The 21,198-nt window shown below is 52.4% G+C and overlaps 4 protein-coding genes across 5 annotated transcripts; all 4 read right to left on the minus strand.

The window, feature by feature from the left end:
- Positions 1-6,000: 6,000 nt before the first annotated feature.
- PpBr36_11297 (uncharacterized protein) lies at positions 6,001-7,197 on the minus strand (the record flags this gene model as incomplete). 2 transcript variants are annotated; one of them, XM_029898399.1, is made up of 1 exon in its annotated part: positions 6,001-7,125. In XM_029898399.1, one exon carries the CDS (start codon positions 7,123-7,125, stop codon positions 6,337-6,339), a length of 789 nt encoding a protein of 262 aa, XP_029743434.1. The 2 variants fall into 2 exon arrangements, with proteins under 2 accessions (XP_029743434.1, XP_029743435.1); XM_029898400.1 differs by having other exon boundaries at positions 6,337-7,197.
- A 604-nt stretch (positions 7,198-7,801) lies between these two features.
- On the minus strand, positions 7,802-8,688 carry PpBr36_11298 (uncharacterized protein; the record flags this gene model as incomplete). The annotated part of the gene is made up of 2 exons (XM_029898401.1): positions 8,584-8,688; positions 7,802-8,018 (listed from the first exon to the last, which is right to left on the minus strand). Exons 1-2 carry the CDS (start codon positions 8,616-8,618, stop codon positions 7,802-7,804), a joined length of 252 nt encoding a protein of 83 aa, XP_029743440.1. The 5' UTR covers positions 8,619-8,688.
- Positions 8,689-16,495: 7,807 nt separating this feature from the next.
- PpBr36_11299 (uncharacterized protein) lies at positions 16,496-16,786 on the minus strand (the record flags this gene model as incomplete). Its single annotated transcript, XM_029898402.1, has 1 exon — positions 16,496-16,786. One exon carries the CDS (start codon positions 16,784-16,786, stop codon positions 16,496-16,498), a length of 291 nt encoding a protein of 96 aa, XP_029743439.1.
- A 2,780-nt stretch (positions 16,787-19,566) lies between these two features.
- PpBr36_11300 (uncharacterized protein) lies at positions 19,567-20,821 on the minus strand (the record flags this gene model as incomplete). Its single annotated transcript, XM_029898403.1, has 2 exons — positions 19,567-19,862; positions 19,942-20,821. 2 exons carry the CDS (start codon positions 20,819-20,821, stop codon positions 19,567-19,569), a joined length of 1,176 nt encoding a protein of 391 aa, XP_029743427.1.
- Positions 20,822-21,198: the final 377 nt, after the last annotated feature.

Consider the following 21,198-nt stretch of genomic DNA (forward strand, 5'->3'; position numbering starts at 1 on the left):
GTTGGTGGCTATCGAAAACGCCTCAAAGCTTTTCGGTTGCCCGAGGCTTGTCTGGAAGAATTTGCGGCGTTGGGCGCGGTCTGGCCCTTGCATTTCCTACAGTAAACTATAGTCACAGGGTTGGACCAGACCCTCTAACGGACAGGCCAGCTAGAGCCCTCCTAGTCGCTGGATACCCAGCCTGCCACGTAAATACAAGGTTTGCACCTTAAGCCTACCGCATCCACAAAAAGGCCTCTTGGTAGACCGACGCGCGCATCCGTCCTCTCCGGCTAAAATAGCGTCTCTTCCGCCTAACATGCCGACGACATCATCTGCCCCGGTGTACGTCCCTAGTGCGAGTAGAAAGCTTCGAAAAGCCGGCGACACCCCGTACATGTCCATCCACAGCTTAGTCCCCCGTTGGTTCCTGGGCTAGCCCAGCGCCACAATGTGGACATGAATGCAATCGAGTTCTTCCCGTCCTCCAGACCCGGCGCAGATTCCCAGTGCGAGTGAGAAGCATGGGGCGCCTCAGTCACACTATTCCACCACGGCCCACCGTCCACGGGGTGTACCAAGGGTGCGAACCAAGGCCGTGCCCACGTTTCTTGCTTCCCGTTACCCAAAGCCGTCTCCAGCAATGGGCCGACCACGTCTTGCTGTCGGGACCCTTTGGAGACTGCCGCGCCGGCACAGTGCTTCCGGTCCACGTACAACTAACCAACCCCCGTAACGGCACTACCTCCTCGCTGCAGGCAATCCCAGAAGGTGTGAGGGGGTGAGAGGGTGCCCTGTCGATTCGAAGAACCGTCGGGTGGNCGCGTTCTATCTTCTTTATTTACACAGGGGGAAAACAAGGAGGGCAGAGGCGGATCGTGCCTGACCGGGTTCGGGCCCGGTCCTGCTTAGGGGGTTAGTTCACTGACGCGACCCCGTGCCTAAGGTGCACGGAGGGTTCGTCTGACGGCTTGTGCCGTGAAGTGTGGGTGAAAAGGCAGTAAGTCTATTCCTCGTCAGAGTTCGAGTCGTTTACGATCGGTGTCCCTAGGCGTAAAGTGCGTTCGTGGCGCGCGGGGCGCTGGCGGGCCGCTCTGGGGCGGGCGCTGAAGTAGTTGGTGGCTATCGAAAACGCCTCAAAGCTTTTCGGTTGCCCGAAGCTTGTCTGGAAGAATTTCCAGCGTTGGGCGCGATTTGGCGGCCCGGCCGGCCGGTCGTTATCAGGCCACGGCCAGTTTCTCCACACCGCCCGCGAATAGCGGCAGTGCACCGGGTGCTCAGGGGAGGTCCGCTTCCAGCACCAGGCACACGAGGTGTTTGCATCCTGGTGGTTGAAACGGTCATGGTAGGCTTTGAAATCGCCGTGGCCGGTCCTCATGGCCAAATAATGGCCCAGTAGGGGTCTTGGCAAACGCAGTTCCTCGGGCTCCTTTCTCGGTGTGTATTGGAATTTCCATTCCCTATATGCGGGGGACCGTTCACAGAGTTCTTTACGCCACCAGTCCTTCTCTATATTCGAAAGAATGGCTCTGAGGACCGTGCCGGCACCGCTATACGTGGTTTGCTGAGCCCTCGGGTCTGGGTCCGGCGGTCCGGCGGAGCCGGCCTTGGCCAGCTCGTCAGCCCGGTCGTTTCCCGGGATTCCCTGGTGCCCAGGGCACCAACGGACCCGAACCTCGGTACCTTGTTTTCGGAGTAGATCGACAAGGTCATGGAACTCCAGAAAGGCCCATTGGGACGAACGCGGCGCGTCGCCTCTAAGACCCCAAATAACCGAGGTGCTGTCCACACAAATCCAGATCCGGGCGCCTGGCTGGGCCTTGGCTGCCGCCTGTAGCCCTTTTAGGGCGCCAATCGCCTCGGCGTCGAAAACGTGGCTTTCCGGCGTAATAGATGCGGAGCCTGCGGCAAATTCCAGGCCCGCCCTAAAAGCGGCCCATCCGTACCCTATTTGGACGCAGTTGTTTTCGTGTTTTTCCGAACCATCCGTATATACCACGATATCGTCAGGTGATACCATGTCCAGCCATTCGATAAAGCGGCGGGCCGCTTCCTCTTTCGGGACTCCTCCGGTGGGGTCAGTGCGAGAATCCGGGGCATTGCGAGGTGCGCGCAACTCTAGTCTCCGGATCCGCGGGAGAAGTTGTGCAGCCGTTTGCAGGGTCGTGGCCGAATGGCCCGAGTTGCGGGCACGAGGTGTTTCACGCAGGCGGCTGACAAGGGGGTGCCCCTTGTCCGCGAGCCTTAGTCGGGCGCCGTATTTCAGGCGGGTGTAGGCCAGCGCGACGCGGGCCGAGGGTAGTCCTGCGTCCCTGAGAACAGTGGACGAGGGGGTGGTTTTATACGCCGGGAGGATTGCCCGTGCCGCTAAAACCAGCGGTTTGTTCAGTGCTTTGAGGAGTCCTCTTTGCTTGTGCGCTGGGTTGTACCATGCCTCGGCTGCGTAGGTGGCCGAGGAACCCACGCATGCCACCGCTGCCTTGCGAAGTGCAGCCGCAGGCGGTCCGTATCTTACTGCCCCAAAGCTTTTGAGGTGAGCAGCGACCGCCATTGCTTTGGCAGCCCTTTCGGCCACGTGGCGGCGCCCGTCTAGCCGTCGGCTGAACCAAAAGCCAAGCCAACGCATGCCCGGGTAACGCTCGGCCCCGGAGGCGCTTTGTCCGCGTCGACCGCCCGGTAGTTGGACCGGGGTAACCGTTCTACCATTAATCCGGATTTCCGGGTTGCGACCGTGCCTTTTCTTAGTGATATGGATCACCTCTGTCTTTTCCGCTGCAAAATGGATTTTCTCTTCCGCCGCAATTTCGTGCATATCCCGGAGTTTATCTTCCAGCCAACGTACGTTCTCCTCCAACGAGGGTGACGATTTCCATGTAAGCACGTCGTCTGCGTATGCCAGCCGCCACTTCGCACCGTTTTTGACGAGGTACGCCAGATATAGCATATATAGGATCGGGGAAAGGGGAGACCCTTGCGGGGTGCCGCACCCAAGCCGCCTAAAGCCCGTGGTCGTACCCTCCAGCCGGACTCGGGCCTGGCGGCCGCTTAAAAAGTTAATCACGAACCTAAGGAGCATTTTACTAAACCCGAGGCTCCGCATTTTCCGTATCAATCGCCCATGGAGGAGGGCGTCGAAGGCGCCTTGGACGTCGCATGCGACAAGGGTGACTTCCTCCCCGCGAGCTAAAGCCTGCTCGATATCGTGGGCGAGGGCACAAACCAGATCCGTCGCCGATCGTTTGGGTAGGGCACCGCCGTGGGTGCAGCTAAGGAGCCCGTTGTCGTGTATGGCCCAAGCTATCCGGCGTGCAACGAGCCTCTCGAGGCCTTTTCCGATGCAGGAGAGGAGGGCTATAGGCCGCCAGGATCGAACGCTGCTCCGGTCTTTCTTCCCCGTTTTCGGTAGCATCGCGACTTCGGCCTTCTTCCAAGGCGCTGGGAAATGTCCGAGTTCCAGGCAACGTTGGTAGAGCCTGCGCACCGGCTCGGCCAACGAAGCCCATCCGGCTTTTAGTAGCCGGACGGTCATTCCGTCGATGCCCGGGGACGTGCTCGTAACCCCAATGCAGGAGCGCTCCGCCTCTTCCGCACTAACCTGGGTGTCCCAAGGGATTTTAGCCTCGTCCGGCGACCAGGCCTCCAAGGGGTCTCCCTGCAGGTCATCCTCCGCCGAAAATCGGCCAAGCACCTCCCGTTGCAGTGCTTCCGCTTTTGCTAAAGGCTCGCTCACTTGCTCGCCGTTAATAACCAGCGGCGGGGACCGGAGGCGTGGTCCGGCTCCCAGCCAGCCCACCATGTTCCACAAATCCTTATCGTCGCGCAGTTGGTCGATCCGGTGCCTCCAGTACTCCCGCTTCGCGGCCCGCACCCCTTTCGTGTAAGCTTTCTCCTCGGCAGAGGCGTTTGCCCTATTTACAGCGCTCCGCTTAACCCGCTGAAATTCGGCCCAAAGCCGTTGGCAGTTTTCGGTCCACCAGGGAGCCGAGCTGCCCCTTTTTCCCGCCGGCGTACCCACGACCCACGTCACTTGCTCCCATAAAGTTGTAAATTCAGCTACCCACGCGTCCAATGCGTAGCCATCGGCCGCGGATCCCGGGTCCGGCATATCTTGCATGCCAAAAGCAAGTAGCTCCGCGAACTTTGGTAGCCGGTCGTCCCTAACTGAGACGTTGACCGCCTCCGGGCGGGGGACGCCGCGCGTCCGCAGCGTGGTATAAAGAGATTCGTGGTCGGAGCCTGTGTAAAGACTGCTGTCAACCACAGTTACCGTGCTGGGGAGGTTGGAAAAAACCATATCCAGTAAACCCCCGTCGCGGTGGGTGGGCACGCCGATATTTCCTGTAAAATGCATGCCCTGGGCTTGCGCCCATGCCGTCAGTTGATCCCCTCCGCGTGCGTCTGTGCGGCCTGGCTGGTATGCAGCAGCCGCTACGTTAAAATCGCCGCCTATCACCGTGGGTCCATTTGGCACGGTATTGCATACCATTTCCAGCGCGGCCTCAGTACCCGGAGCCCTATATACGTTAATAAACAATATTCCGTTAATTTCGAGCCAAAGTACGTCCCGCGTATTTTGGCCCTGCGGTAACCGTCGTTGTGCGGCCCCTAGGGCTGCCCCCTTCTTGACGTAGGTGAGCACCCGGGGCCGGAGCCCAGTCATGGCTTCGTAAGTGCTCGCGTGCCATTCGTCCACTGGCGCAAAGACATCATAGCCCGGGTGCGTTTGTGTAGTCGTCTTTAGCCCGCACCATGGCTCTTGGACGTTAACCAGGTCCACTTCTCTCTGGTGGCATAACTCCAACAGGCTCAGATGCACACCCATCCTTTTGCCTACGTTGGCCCAAACTACGTCGAGGCGTTCCCGCTGCATGTTGCCGAGCGAATATTTCGTCATATCAATCGATGGGTTGCTTCCAAGTCTATCACATCAGCGGGGCAAGGTTCGGCAGCCGCTGCGTCCTCCTCTATTTCGGCTGCCCAAACGATCTCGTCTTGCACGCGTTCCTGTTCAGCCTGCAGGAAGTTGCGGATGTCCGCCCCTGCCGCCTCGCATGGCCGCGCTCTTTTGTTTGAAATGCTCGATCGGGAGCTCGAGGTTTGCGAATGCTGCGATGAGGTGCTTAGGACCGGGATTGCAGGTGCTGGCTTTCGGCGGGCCGCCTCAGCCCGGTCGTTGATAATCGCGGCACGGTTGGCACGTCCGATTCTGCGGATCCCCTTTAGTTTACGCTGTGAAGGTCGTTCAAGCTTCCCATTTACCACCAAAGGTCGGGCAGGGCAGTTCTCATGTCCGGATGGGAAATGGCCGTGGCAGTTAACGCATTTGGGGGCTGCCTTGCACGGCTCTTCCTCTGTCGCATGTTTTGCTTCACCACATATGCCGCAACGCGCTTGCCGTACGCAGCGACGTATTTCGCAATATCCCTGGCAGCCATCGTGGTGGTGTGTAATTTTGCGTGACTTTTCAACCTTGCATTTCCTACAGTAAACTATAGTCACAGGGTTGGACCAGACCCTCTAACGGACAGGCCAGCTAGAGCCCTCCTAGTCGCTGGATACCCAGCCTGCCACGTAAATACAAGGTTTGCACCTTAAGCCTACCGCATCCACAAAAAGGCCTCTTGATAGACCGACGCGCGCATCCGTCCTCTCCGGCTAAAATAGCGTCTCTTCCGCCTAACATGCCGACGACATCATCTGCCCCGGTGTACGTCCCTAGTGCGAGTAGAAAGCTTCGAAAAGCCGGCGACACCCCGTACATGTCCATCCACAGCTTAGTCCCCCGTTGGTTCCTGGGCTAGCCCAGCGCCACAATGTGGACATGAATGCAATCGAGTTCTTCCCGTCCTCCAGACCCGGCGCAGATTCCCAGTGCGAGTGAGAAGCATGGGGCGCCTCAGTCACACTATTCCACCACGGCCCACCGTCCACGGGGTGTACCAAGGGTGCGAACCAAGGCCGTGCCCACGTTTCTTGCTTCCCGTTACCCAAAGCCGTCTCCAGCAATGGGCCGACCACGTCTTGCTGTCGGGACCCTTTGGAGACTGCCGCTGCTAGTATGCTGTTGTTAAAATTCTCGTTATAATTGTGAACGGAAATGCCCGATTGGCGACCGGATATGTGATGATCTCCAGCAAATCTGTTTTTGACAAAGCCATTATGGCGAATAGATTTAGCAAACCGATTTGCTAACCAAAATTGGCCTCCCGGATTGCATGTCGGAGTTGCAAACAGACGAGAATAATGAGGAAAGTCGCTTACTCTTTTTGGCGTTGGATCCAAATGCGTTAAATTTGGAGCTGATTCGTATTCCGGAGCAGCAGGAATATAACCGAAATTAAAAGCAATAAAAGCCGGTTAATTTGGTATTGGTGGGAAGGTAGAGATTGGTAGAATTCCGTAAAATAATATCGAAAAAGGGTCGCAATTGATTTGGAATGGGGAGAGGGTTTGAGTTGGATCCAAATCAGGTTGCCACCCGACCATTTTGTTAATGGGAGGCTTGGGATATAAATTAGCAGAAGATGCGGTTGTGGAGAGTGAGGGCGATTCCGAAATGGGCTCGACCTTTTTAAAGGGCGAGGGTGACAGGCGTTCCATAAAATTCAAAATCCTGGTTTTAACATTTCGGTTTTGCTTACAAAATGGTTTGCCAGTACCATCCTTTTCCAACCCATTAAACATAATAGCAGGTATGCGGAAAATGTAACGTTTGATAGCTTCGATAAAATCCTCAAACAGCTTTTTGTGCTGGTCTTTTTCCTCGGTTTTAATATAATAAACGTCCTGATAATATTTAATCAGGGCGTTTGTTATGTTCGAAGTCAGTTTTAACACAATTTTATCGCATGGGATATCGATAAGAACAATATTTGCCTCGATATTAACATGATATAATTCGGGATCCGATTCGGATTTTGAACCTTTTCGCATCAGGGATGCCAAAATCCAAATGGTGTTCGGCGATAACAAAACTTTGCTAAGGTATATTTGATGTTCAGCAAGGCTATTGAGCGGCTTATTGGGTTTAATGCGTTTCAATGATTTTGTGAGCCACGATTCGATCCTGGACCCGAGAACGACAATTATGGAGGAAGGCTGCGGCGTAAAAGCCGCCACAGATTGAAACTGTATATTTGGTGGCATACTGGGCGAGTTGCGAAAAAGAGCAGCAAAGAAAAACGGGAATAAGTCAGGTGCAATTTCGACGTTAAACATTTTATAGTTTAACTAAGCTTGGCTTTGCTAGCCTTTCTGAAAATTATACGGAGTGTCCCGCCAAAATAAGCCCTTGAAAACCTGTATAACGGCGATATATATCGGCTTTTTCCGACCCCCATACCTCGAGCTCCTGCGCGTAAATTTAGCCAGTGCACGCGAGAATTTCCCTGTTATGGCAAAATGTGTTGTACTGTTATTTGACGCTGAAGTGAAATGAATTAAAATAATTTAGCAGCTATGTAGATTGGTTCAATTTGATTCCCGCAGCTTGTTTTAATCGAGAAGGATAAAGAAAAGTCTAAAACTGAGTTAACTTGCAATGATGACGCCCAATGCAACCATACCACCTGTGACATTTGGACCATGAGATCACCAGACCCTAACCCTGACCCCTGACCAACGACCCACCAGGGTGATACCTTTATCGACGTCGCGTCAAGCTCAGAACTTTGTTTGTTTCCTTTCCTCTCCTCAGAGTAGAATCTTCGTCGATAGGTGCCAATAGACTAGCTTCCGTGCTATGCTTACCCTGGCCGTGACACCACCTGTACGGCGTCCTCGCCTGTCACACCTATATTATTACCCTCCGTATATTATTTTATCAATCAACGGAAAGAGTAATGATATCCATAACCATCACAACGACCCTGACAGCCTTGGTTGTTGGTGTCCGAAATGAACTTATACCCATTGCACCTTTTGCATAAAGAAACCTTCTATTTTCCGGATCCTTGGCACTGCGGACAGATCTCCCCGCATTCAGAACATTTTGTGACCCGGCACTGTTCTGACGAGCTACCAGCATCTGCGGATAAGTTCTTCATTGGGGATAGCTTGAAATGGCGTGCCAAATGTCAGGAACAACGCCTACGAGTCTCTAACAAACCAAGGCGCATTTCGTGCTTATTTGTCAAGGTGGGGTGGACTTACATGTATGTTTGACTCTTTTTCCACTAATCGTCTTTGGCAGTAATAAGAGTGAAAGAGGCTGACGAGTTTCGGCCAAGCAAACAGAGTAAGTTCCGGGGAAAACGGGCTAGCATATATTGACATGCTTTGGATATTAATATGATAGCAAAAGGGTCGAGGAAGTGGGAGCAGAAGCCGCTAAATTTATACAAACTCAACCCCCTACATCATTGACAGTAGCCCCACGTTCTGATTCCTGGTAGCTTGGTCAACGAGGAGGTGTATATGCTATTCAACACATCAAGGAGTTGTCATGGACCAAGATTGGATTGTGCGATGCTGTCAATACTGCCGGTGAAACCTATGATTCCAGATGCGAGGCAAAGAAGATCTGCTTGTATTTTCCCTGTCACACATTCCTTGAGCTACTTCGTTATCCTGCCCCTGTCCGGGTGGGTTGCTTGTCAGCCAAACGTGGGTGACGGGCTATCCAAGGGCCTTGAATCCATCACAAATCCAAGTTGCAATGTTGGTGGCGGCTGTTGTTTTAGGGGGCCAGGGTGCAAGAAATGCTCCGTGCTGGGGGCCCATCCAGAAACGACAACATTTGCACCAGGTTTGCCACTGAAAACAGCCTCCGTTGTAGGCCGTCGACGATTTTGTTACCGATGGTCCGCAATTTACATTTGCAAAGCCCTTTGCCCTGCTCTGCGAATATATTAGAGGTTAACAAAAGGAGGTTGTGCAGTTTCTAGGGACAAGATATTGGTGATATAATGTAAATAGGTGCAGCAAGTAATATTGTAAAATCACAACCCTGGACGTCATTTTATCTTTGTAGTAAGGTTAAATTGGTGCTATTTGGATGACGGCGATGGGTATTCAACCCAGAACCTCGGGATTGGAGTGAAATTGGTAATGCAGTACACCTTTTATACGGTAATATTAAAGCAATTACCTTGTTGGGCACAAGCATCCTCCACATTCATGGGTCAGACCCACCTTTGTTAGCGATTCACACCCAAACACACCAATAAGCTTAACAGCTGAAGAATTTTCGCCCTCCGGGCGCCGGTCGTCATGGCCTCACCAGAGGTCTCAAACCGCCGCGCGCGCCCGCAGAGCACGCCGCAGGCTTTTCCGCAGGGCCAGGCCGAGTCGGAACACGTATCTCTCGACACGCGCACCGCTAACGCGCCTGAGCCGGCCGGCCGCGGAAGGTACTCCAGCCTCCCGGCCCTGGCCATCAAAACACTGCAACAGGAGCTGGAAAACGTGGAAACAGTCGGCAGCTGGCTCGAAGAGGTTTTTGCAGCCAAGCTCGAAAGCTTACAGGCCCCGGAGGACGCCGCGCTTAGGAGAATTGTTCTCGAACTTGACGATGTGATCAGCGGCTGGTTCCTCAGTCGCACCCTCCCTGAAAAAGAGCGTTCGCGCTCTCCGTCGCGTTCGCCGACCAGTTCCAGCGAAAGGCGCAGCATCTTAATTACAAGGACGGGCACGGCGTCGTCGGCCTCTAAAGGCAAAGGCACGCCCATTAACAAATCGGTCACATGGGCCGAGCGAGCCGCCACGCCACCAGCGGCGGCCCCAATGCGAATTTTAACCCCGGCCACGCGCTCGTACCCGATACGTACGACGCCCGGCAATGCACCTGACAGCTCCGCAGCTCCCTCCCAATCGGGCCGGGACCGCCCCCAAGCCCCGAAACGTTTGACAGAACAGCCGGCCAACCGCATCCTGATCCGCGTAAATGACAAATTGCGGATGGTGACGAGGGAGCCATACGCGGTAACCACCAAATTGGCCGAATTGGTCTCGGTGCCACACAGTGAAATCCCAAACGCCAAACGTACCCCCACGGGCTGGGGTGTTACGGTGGCCTCTGAGGAAACACGGCAAAAGCTCCTCAACCCCAGCGCGGTCAAGGCCATTATGGACGCATTGGACGCGCGGGAAGTCACTGTCCCGACAACCTGGCACACATACGCCGTCTCTGGAGTGCCCCGAACGCTCAATTGCCTGGACGGAAGAAAGGACGTACATGATGTAATCCAGGAGGAGATTACCGTGGCAGCAGGCCAGCAGCCAGTCAACTGGCACATTTCCAGGCATGGATACGACCCGCATTCGGCTGAGGGCACGTGGATAGTGTCTTTCCTCCAACCCGTAAAGCCTTTTCAGCTTTTTGGGGTGTCGGGGCGTGCGCGGAAGGTTGAAAAGTCACGCAAAATTACACACCACCACGATGGCTGCCAGGGATATTGCGAAATACGTCGCTGCGTACGGCAAGCGCGTTGCGGCATATGTGGTGAAGCAAAACATGCGACAGAGGAAGAGCCGTGCAAGGCAGCCCCCAAATGCGTTAACTGCCACGGCCATTTCCCATCCGGACATGAGAACTGCCCTGCCCGACCTTTGGTGGTAAATGGGAAGCTTCTGGTCCAACCCTGTGACTATAGTTTACTGTAGGAAATGCAAGGTGAACGACCTTCACAGCGTAAACTAAAGGGGATCCGCAGAATCGGACGTGCCAACCGTGCCGCGATTATCAACGACCGGGCTGAGGCGGCCCGCCGAAAGCCAGCACCTGCAATCCCGGTCCTAAGCACCTCATCGCAGCATTCGCAAACCTCGAGCTCCCGATCGAGCATTTCAAACAAAAGAGCGCGGCCATGCGAGGCGGCAGGGGCGGACATCCGCAACTTCCTGCAGGCTGAACAGGAACGCGTGCAAGACGAGATCGTTTGGGCAGCCGAAATAGAGGAGGACGCAGCGGCTGCCGAACCTTGCCCCGCTGATGTGATAGACTTGGAAGCAACCCATCGATTGATATGACGAAATATTCGCTCGGCAACATGCAGCGGGAACGCCTCGACGTAGTTTGGGCCAACGTAGGCAAAAGGATGGGTGTGCATCTGAGCCTGTTGGAGTTATGCCACCAGAGAGAAGTGGACCTGGTTAACGTCCAAGAGCCATGGTGCGGGCTAAAGACGACTACACAAACGCACCCGGGCTATGATGTCTTTGCGCCAGTGGACGAATGGCACGCGAGCACTTACGAAGCCATGACTGGGCTCCGGCCCCGGGTGCTCACCTACGTCAAGAAGGGGGCAGCCCTAGGGGCCGCACAACGACGGTTACCGCAGGGCCAAAATACGCGGGACGTACTTTGGCTCGAAATTAACGGAATATTGTTTATTAACGTATATAGGGCTCCGGGTACTGAGGCCGCGCTGGAAATGGTATGCAATACCGTGCCAAATGGACCCACGGTGATAGGCGGCGATTTTAACGTAGCGGCTGCTGCATACCAGCCAGGCCGCACAGACGCACGCGGAGGGGATCAACTGACGGCATGGGCGCAAGCCCAGGGCATGCATTTTACAGGAAATATCGGCGTGCCCACCCACCGCGACGGGGGTTTACTGGATATGGTTTTTTCCAACCTCCCCAGCACGGTAACTGTGGTTGACAGCAGTCTTTACACAGGCTCCGACCACGAATCTCTTTATACCACGCTGCGGACGCGCGGCGTCCCCCGCCCGGAGGCGGTCAACGTCTCAGTTAGGGACGACCGGCTACCAAAGTTCGCGGAGCTACTTGCTTTTGGCATGCAAGATATGCCGGACCCGGGATCCGCGGCCGATGGCTACGCATTGGACGCGTGGGTAGCTGAATTTACAACTTTATGGGAGCAAGTGACGTGGGTCGTGGGTACGCCGGCGGGAAAAAGGGGCAGCTCGGCTCCCTGGTGGACCGAAAACTGCCAACGGCTTTGGGCCGAATTTCAGCGGGTTAAGCGGAGCGCTGTAAATAGGGCAAACGCCTCTGCCGAGGAGAAAGCTTACACGAAAGGGGTGCGGGCCGCGAAGCGGGAGTACTGGAGGCACCGGATCGACCAACTGCGCGACGATAAGGATTTGTGGAACATGGTGGGCTGGCTGGGAGCCGGACCACGCCTCCGGTCCCCGCCGCTGGTTATTAACGGCGAGCAAGTGAGCGAGCCTTTAGCAAAAGCGGAAGCACTGCAACGGGAGGTGCTTGGCCGATTTTCGGCGGAGGATGACCTGCAGGGAGACCCCTTGGAGGCCTGGTCGCCGGACGAGGCTAAAATCCCTTGGGACACCCAGGTTAGTGCGGAAGAGGCGGAGCGCTCCTGCATTGGGGTTACGAGCACGTCCCCGGGCATCGACGGAATGACCGTCCGGCTACTAAAAGCCGGATGGGCTTCGTTGGCCGAGCCGGTGCGCAGGCTCTACCAACGTTGCCTGGAACTCGGACATTTCCCAGCGCCTTGGAAGAAGGCCGAAGTCGCGATGCTACCGAAAACGGGGAAGAAAGACCGGAGCAGCGTTCGATCCTGGCGGCCTATAGCCCTCCTCTCCTGCATCGGAAAAGGCCTCGAGAGGCTCGTTGCACGCCGGATAGCTTGGGCCATACACGACAACGGGCTCCTTAGCTGCACCCACGGCGGTGCCCTACCCAAACGATCGGCGACGGATCTGGTTTGTGCCCTCGCCCACGATATCGAGCAGGCTTTAGCTCGCGGGGAGGAAGTCACCCTTGTCGCATGCGACGTCCAAGGCGCCTTCGACGCCCTCCTCCATGGGCGATTGATACGGAAAATGCGGAGCCTCGGGTTTAGTAAAATGCTCCTTAGGTTCGTGATTAACTTTTTAAGCGGCCGCCAGGCCCGAGTCCGGCTGGAGGGTACGACCACGGGCTTTAGGCGGCTTGGGTGCGGCACCCCGCAAGGGTCTCCCCTTTCCCCGATCCTATATATGCTATATCTGGCGTACCTCGTCAAAAACGGTGCGAAGTGGCGGCTGGCATACGCAGACGACGTGCTTACATGGAAATCGTCACCCTCGTTGGAGGAGAACGTACGTTGGCTGGAAGATAAACTCCGGGATATGCACGAAATTGCGGCGGAAGAGAAAATCCATTTTGCAGCGGAAAAGACAGAGGTGATCCATATCACTAAGAAAAGGCACGGTCGCAACCCGGAAATCCGGATTAATGGTAGAACGGTTACCCCGGTCCAACTACCGGGCGGTCGACGCGGACAAAGCGCCTCCGGGGCCGAGCGTTACCCGGGCATGCGTTGGCTTGGCTTTTGGTTCAGCCGACGGCTAGACGGGCGCCGCCACGTGGCCGAAAGGGCTGCCAAAGCAATGGCGGTCGCTGCTCACCTCAAAAGCTTTGGGGCAGTAAGATACGGACCGCCTGCGGCTGCACTTCGCAAGGCAGCGGTGGCATGCGTGGGTTCCTCGGCCACCTACGCAGCCGAGGCATGGTACAACCCAGCGCACAAGCAAAGAGGACTCCTCAAAGCACTGAACAAACCGCTGGTTTTAGCGGCACGGGCAATCCTCCCGGCGTATAAAACCACCCCCTCGTCCACTGTTCTCAGGGACGCAGGACTACCCTCGGCCCGCGTCGCGCTGGCCTACACCCGCCTGAAATACGGCGCCCGACTAAGGCTCGCGGACAAGGGGCACCCCCTTGTCAGCCGCCTGCGTGAAACACCTCGTGCCCGCAACTCGGGCCATTCGGCCACGACCCTGCAAACGGCTGCACAACTTCTCCCGCGGATCCGGAGACTAGAGTTGCGCGCACCTCGCAATGCCCCGGATTCTCGCACTGACCCCACCGGAGGAGTCCCGAAAGAGGAAGCGGCCCGCCGCTTTATCGAATGGCTGGACATGGTATCACCTGACGATATCGTGGTATATACGGATGGTTCGGAAAAACACGAAAACAACTGCGTCCAAATAGGGTACGGATGGGCCGCTTTTAGGGCGGGCCTGGAATTTGCCGCAGGCTCCGCATCTATTACGCCGGAAAGCCACGTTTTCGACGCCGAGGCGATTGGCGCCCTAAAAGGGCTACAGGCGGCAGCCAAGGCCCAGCCAGGCGCCCGGATCTGGATTTGTGTGGACAGCACCTCGGTTATTTGGGGTCTTAGAGGCGACGCGCCGCGTTCGTCCCAATGGGCCTTTCTGGAGTTCCATGACCTTGTCGATCTACTCCGAAAACAAGGTACCGAGGTTCGGGTCCGTTGGTGCCCTGGGCACCAGGGAATCCCGGGAAACGACCGGGCTGACGAGCTGGCCAAGGCCGGCTCCGCCGGACCGCCGGACCCAGACCCGAGGGCTCAGCAAACCACGTATAGCGGTGCCGGCACGGTCCTCAGAGCCATTCTTTCGAATATAGAGAAGGACTGGTGGCGTAAAGAACTCTGTGAACGGTCCCCCGCATATAGGGAATGGAAATTCCAATACACACCGAGAAAGGAGCCCGAGGAACTGCGTTTGCCAAGACCCCTACTGGGCCATTATTTGGCCATGAGGACCGGCCACGGCGATTTCAAAGCCTACCATGACCGTTTCAACCACCAGGATGCAAACACCTCGTGTGCCTGGTGCTGGAAGCGGACCTCCCCTGAGCACCCGGTGCACTGCCGCTATTCGCGGGCGGTGTGGAGAAACTGGCCGTGGCCTGATAACGACCGGCCGGCCGGGCCGCCAAATCGCGCCCAACGCTGGAAATTCTTCCAGACAAGCTTCGGGCAACCGAAAAGCTTTGAGGCGTTTTCGATAGCCACCAACTACTTCAGCGCCCGCCCCAGAGCGGCCCGCCAGCGCCCCGCGCGCCACGAACGCACTTTACGCCTAGGGACACCGATCGTAAACGACTCGAACTCTGACGAGGAATAGACTTACTGCCTTTTCACCCACACTTCACGGCACAAGCCGTCAGACGAACCCTCCGTGCACCTTAGGCACGGGGTCGCGTCAGTGAACTAACCCCCTAAGCAGGACCGGGCCCGAACCCGGTCAGGCACGATCCGCCTCTGCCCTCCTTGTTTTCCCCCTGTGTAAATAAAGAAGATAGAACGCGCGCCGAGATACCCCTCGGGAGGTTGCTAACGGCCGGCTAACAAGCCGGGCCGAGCCCGGCGTTAACTAATACTACTACTACTACTACTATTGTTGGGCAGGAAAAGAAATGTTGGTAATATGATCCGAAAAAGTGGAGTTGTAACTGATATCCGTCCAATCCTACCTCGCCGCAGGGGTATTAATTGTTGCAAAGTTGGTGATTATAACCGAAAAGTTTAGGACCAATAAAGGAGGTTGCGATCCCCGCGTTCCCATCTTTCTTCGAAATGGCTGGGATTGTTGCAAAAAGATAATGGAGCCAAAACACTATATATTGTGCCTAAACCGCTTGCGAATTTAAGCAAAAATCCTTAATTTCCTATTTTGGTCGTATATGGAAAATTTCCGTACCACGGGAATCTTTACCTGTAAAGACAAAACTATCCTCCAAAGCTACTATTCTGATTCAAGTCCGTGTTTAGCGGCACATTGAGTTGGCAGGTTAAAATCTAATCTGATGCCTTAGAAGGTTGCTACGGGACGCAAATTGGCTACCGTTGCATCCATGATCCCAACAATGTGGTTTTTGGCGGCTTCCCACCATTCGGACGTTGTGTGATGTGTCTTTCTGTTAAGCACCAATGATAGAAGACACAAGGATTCGGGCTCGCTGCCATAATCTCCTACTCCTAACAGGTTGCTGCCAACGAGGCATCTAATTCATTGTGTATGTGATCAAAAATAGAACTGGTTGAAGTTATTGACCCTTGATTTCAAGCAGGGAGTTTCAAGCAAGAAGGACTGAAGAGTCGAGGATGCAGAGCTTTCTGAAGGGGTGTGTTCTTTGGCGGGCTTCTTCCTATTGGCTTTTCCCTCCATGATACCTTCTGAATGGCTGACTTGGAGTAGCGTTCAGGTACTCAATTGGGATACATTTGTGTTGATCTGTACCCTACAAGGTCATGCAATGGTTGGGTGGAAAAAGGGGTCCAAAGATTTGTATTTTCGTCGTTTGTTATCTATTACGTCTGCTAACGTAATTAACGGGTTTATATTACCGGAATTCTTATTAATTGCAACCGTGAGGATCAGGCCCCCAGACCTACCCTTAGAATCACGACTCGGCTCCATTAACTACGCCGCTGGCAGGCACCGCCACGCCGAACCAGAGATTAAATAAAGGGATCCACTAACACCAGATTTTAAACGCGCCTTTCCAGCGCAACGTCATTTGTTATTTCTCTCTTCTCTTCGGTTTAAAATCTTCGTTAATAGTGCCTAATGGAGGTTGAGATTCTCCAATATTCACCTCGTCGTGACAGCAACCGAATATTTTGCCTGAAGCTAATTTTATTTAGAGGGCTTCTCAACATAATACCCCTTGCCCCTACATTTCGGTCTCCTATCCTGATAATTTCTCATAGTGCCCATCAGAGGTTGAGATTCTCCAATATTCACCTGGTCGTGACAGCAACCGAATATTTTGCCTGAAGCTAATCTTATTCAGAGGGCTTCTTAACATAGTACCCCTTGCCCTTACATTTCGGTCTCCTATCCTGATGATTTCTCATAGTGCCCACAAAAATAAGCTGGTCACCGCATTGTGCGCAATGTGAATTAAGTGGTAAAAATGTGTGCTCTGTCTCCTCCCCACCTTTTTCGGGGAGCTGGAATATTGTGCGGGAACTGTCCCCACGTCGCTCAATAGCGGAAGAATCGCAACCGATGGGAATAGCCGTAATGCCCACGGCGAAAAAAGATAAAACACCAAGAAAGGTAGACGTACGCATATTGGCGGTTTATCGAAAGGAAAATCGGATTTAGTTGACGGAAGAAGTAAAGATGAAATAGATAAAATAAATTGAGACTGGTGCTGGAACGAAAGCAAACGTGACCCAAAACGCCAAAGGTTTCGTAGATAATTTGTCTAGTTTATATACAATTGCTGTTAACAGGCATTGTAAGAGATTGATTGATCCTTGGAACCTAAGTCGCTCGTTCCGAAGATATTTTTGGATGGACCCACAGGTACATTGCAATGCCGCAATTAGGCCACGCTCAATTAGGGAGCGATAGGGCAGGGATAAACCCTGAGACTATATAGTGCTAAATACTTAATATATTATTTATCTTGATATAATTAGCTACCGCTAACTTTCGTGTATTTTATAACGGGTAATGGGGCGGGGACAAGTGCTTACAAGGAGCTGCCGGTTTACGTGTGATAAAGTAAATAAACCTATAATAGCCAATTTTTTAAAAACCCTATATTTCTTTATATTTTTATTTAAAGAAGGAAATAAATTTGCTGTGCACGCATTATATTTGATTTGAAAATGGGAAGACAAATTAATTAAATTATAAATAGAAAAATTTAAATTTTCAAAACTACGCACTCTTTTATTAATTAACTATTATAAAATCCGGTAATAAAATTATTTATAAGTCTTTTTATATTTATATATAAAATTTATTAGGGGTTAAGCCGGTTTAGATATTTATATAAATTTATTATCGGATCCCTGTTGTCACGGCCAGGGTAAGCATAGCACGGAAGCTAGTCTATTGGCATCTATCGACGAAGATTCTACTCTGAGGAGAAGAAAGGACACAAACAAAGTTCTGAGCTTGACGCGACGTAGATAAAGGTATCACCCTGGTGGGTCGTTGGTCAGGGGTCAGGGTTAGGGTTTGGTGATCTTATGGTCCAAATGTCACACCTGTCACGGTCAAAAATAAGCCAGTCACGTGTGGGTCACGTGCGGGCTAATTGCTTAACTTAGGAAGGGGTAAACGAATGCAGGTACAAGTCTATCCCTTAATCACGTGTGACGTTACGTATAAATAGCTGTAACGCATAATATAAATCCCGCAAATAAAGGTTCGCCTAAATTGTAAACTAGCATATAAAACGCTAGGGGAACGCCGCCTATAAAAGGGGGTTCCTTAACTTAAAAATTGCAGGTTCAAACCTAATTCCTTAAAGGTTAATCTCTAAATTTAAATGCTATGGAAAAGCACTGTGGTAAATGTCACGAAAGCGATCCCAAAGAGACAAGGCTGCAATATAGGGGCGATTCTATTCGAAGATCTAAAGCTAAGTGTAAAGAAGAAGAAAGGCACGCAGTGCCAATCGCGTACACGCGCCTAAGCGAGCAAATAACAAACTTACCCTGGCGCCTTGTCGCGTGAGGTGGAGCTAGTCACGGTTGGCAGTCGCCCAGGCACGCCACTCCGTAACAGTAAACTGTTATACGTATTATTGATCCCCTGATTATTTCTGCTAGGCGTGTGCCTAATTTATTATATGGTATTGCCATAATAATACCTAAATAATTATGTATTAAATGCAATCCGGCCAGCGTATATATTTAATTTTAATATAATTTTAATCCAGTAATTACCAGGAACTGTGAGGATCAGGCCCCTAGACCTACCCTCAGAATCACGACTCGGCTCCACACCGAGCCAGGGATCGGACAAGGATCCACTACCTCCGGATTTAAGCGCGTCTCTTGAGCGCGTCGTCGATTGTAATTTCTCTCTTCTCTTCAGTTTAGAATTTTCGTCGATAGCGCCTAATACACTGAGGTTCTCCAATGTATGCCTGGCCGTGACATTTATTATGCTATTTGGTTTGTTCTTTGTTTTATTTCCTTTCCAGGTTTTATTATAAACCTTTTATTTATACGTTCGTTATTTGTTTACATGCTTTTATATTTGCTACAATTGTCGGCTTTTTTTTCTTTTCTTTTTAGGTTTTTACTTTGCTATTCTGTTTTTCCTTTTATTTATTATTAACGTTTTGACGTTTGTAATAATAAACCTAGCAAATTAGCTTAGAAAAACAATATACGCGAATTAAAACCCTAACCCTAAATTTTAACGTTGCCAGGCGATTATTGGTTTTGGGGGAGGGAGGCAGTTTTTCAGGGATTTGTTCACCAGATGCGATGGCCGGGATCGAGATGGTGTATTTATATAAAGAGATCTGGGGTGACACGAGCCCGGTGGACCATCCCCCGTACGATGAAACGGGATGGTAGAGCATTGTTTTTTGTTCTACCAATATGCTATCATCGCTGCTGGAAAGCTCGAGGCGGAGGCCAAAGATAGCGATGGAAAACCTGTGCCTCATTTCCACCCGCAATACCAGCAGGGAAGCAGTCATGTTATTTGGCTAAATGCTAGTTAACCGATATGTAGGCAAAATGAGAAGGGGTCAGTGTAGGGATGGAAAATTATCAATGAATGTCTGTAAGGGAAAGCCTTTTTTCCAGCCTTATTTTCGACAACACTTCCCTATGTTAATATTGTGGGCAGCCCTTTACTTCCTTGGCCTGGGCTTGGACTGTAATTACATTATGTTGGCTACAAAAACTCCTAATAACCTTAGAAGGCAGCCAATTACCTCTGCCGCGCTCTCTGCAAAGTACATGGTAGTCTTGATGTTTTGTGCTGTAATGTACCGACATTTATTTATATTGTCATGATATCCACCTTGCGATAAACAAGCGGACTATGCGCGGAAAGAAAGACACCTGTTTTATAACACCCTCCTTCGCTCGCTTTACTGAAACATGCGGGCTATGTCATCGCGGACGCGGCCAATATCACATCCTGTCAAAATAAAGCCATGTCCTGTCCACGAACTCCCCGCTCTAACAGCCGGGGGCTGCGAAGGTTTGTCTGTATTACTCTGGTCGCAGACGGCGTATTGAAGCTGTCCCGCTCCACTCACGTACCCTGCCTCTTGATCGAGGTAATTAAAAATCGCTGTAATGTGGTTTGCGTCTCCCAGCTCCAGGGTTGGTTTGGGTGGGCCCCCAAACTCGGGGATCAAGATCTTGACCATACGACTCCACGCTGTTATAATATTGTTTTTTTAATTAGCTAAACGAAAAGGGCAGGTAGACAATCAACAGGTAACAGTCAGTTTACATACACCTCCCATCTGCAGATGCAAACTCCTTGCTTTGCCCGGCGTTTGTCAGCATAGCGTAAATCTGTCGACGCAAAGCGTTGTCTTGCTGGCGCGCCTCGACAACCTGTCTGAGAAAGAGTTGGTCGTCTGGGGGGATTGTCAATTTGACGGATTTTGCAGCGTAATTGTTGGCGGCCCGAATTAGTTTGGTCCAGAAGCGGTCATAAAGCGACATGTTGACGTCCTGTTCCGGGAAGTAGCGACGACACCAGTCCAGCTTCTGCGAACCAGCGCGTGCGTTATCAAATGTGGGCTCGTTTTGAGTAAATATCAGGCGACCGTATTGGTGTTTGGCCTGAAGCTTCTGCTGCAGCGTAGCGTGGAAGTCTGATTGTCTCTTAGCGAGCCTCTGTTCAGCTGCATGGCTCAAGCCTTTCGGATCTCCCTGTCGGGAATTGTAGCCGAAGAAAAGGTGGTAATGTCGAATGTTGGGCACCCCATCGATAAAGTCCCAAACGTCCGTGTCCGCACATGGAGCCAGTTGGAACATGTCGACGGTAGCATCTGAACCCGCCTTGGCGACGGCTGCGGCCAAAGACTGTCCTGTCGCCCAGGGTAATGGCATCGTAGGTTGAAGGTTCTTATACCAAAGCTCATGTGACACATCCTTGTCCATAATATTCCCTCGTGTTTGAAACCAGCTAACCCGCGTGTCCCAACCGTGCGGAATGCCAGGACGGTGACTTTGGGCACGGTAGAGATACTCCTTCATGCCTTCGGCGATGATCTGTCTATCCTGTACTCCCGTCATCACTAAAATCACCCGGTCATACTGGTATTTGTTGGGATATTTCACATCCCGTTTGCTCAGAGCGACAGCCACGGCAGCCTTGTCATCCATTTTAGTATCAGTTAGGATGATGGCCACCCTCGCAGCCAATGCTGTTTGGGTGAAACCCCAACAAAGGAGAGTAAGGGTAAGGAGACGAAAAGATATCATGATGTAAATGATGATTTAAAATTACCAAAATTGGTTAGTAGAAATGAGGTTGGTAAATGCGTCGAGCTGTTGTACCAACATGAGCTCTTCAAGAGGGATATAAGAAGAGTATTTATTCCCAGCTATTTCAGTGGAACGATTTTTCTGAACAAGGGTAAACTGGTGTGTAACTGTAAATAAGTCTATGCCATTAAAATAATATACCAGTTTGCGCAAATTCTTATGCAAACCGATTTATTTTTAGTTGAATGTTAAATTTGAATGAGAACAAACCTGTC

The sequence above is a fragment of the Pyricularia pennisetigena genome, assembly GCF_004337985.1.
Source record: "Pyricularia pennisetigena strain Br36 chromosome Unknown Pyricularia_pennisetigena_Br36_Scf_14, whole genome shotgun sequence".
NCBI classification, from domain to species: domain Eukaryota; kingdom Fungi; phylum Ascomycota; class Sordariomycetes; order Magnaporthales; family Pyriculariaceae; genus Pyricularia; species Pyricularia pennisetigena.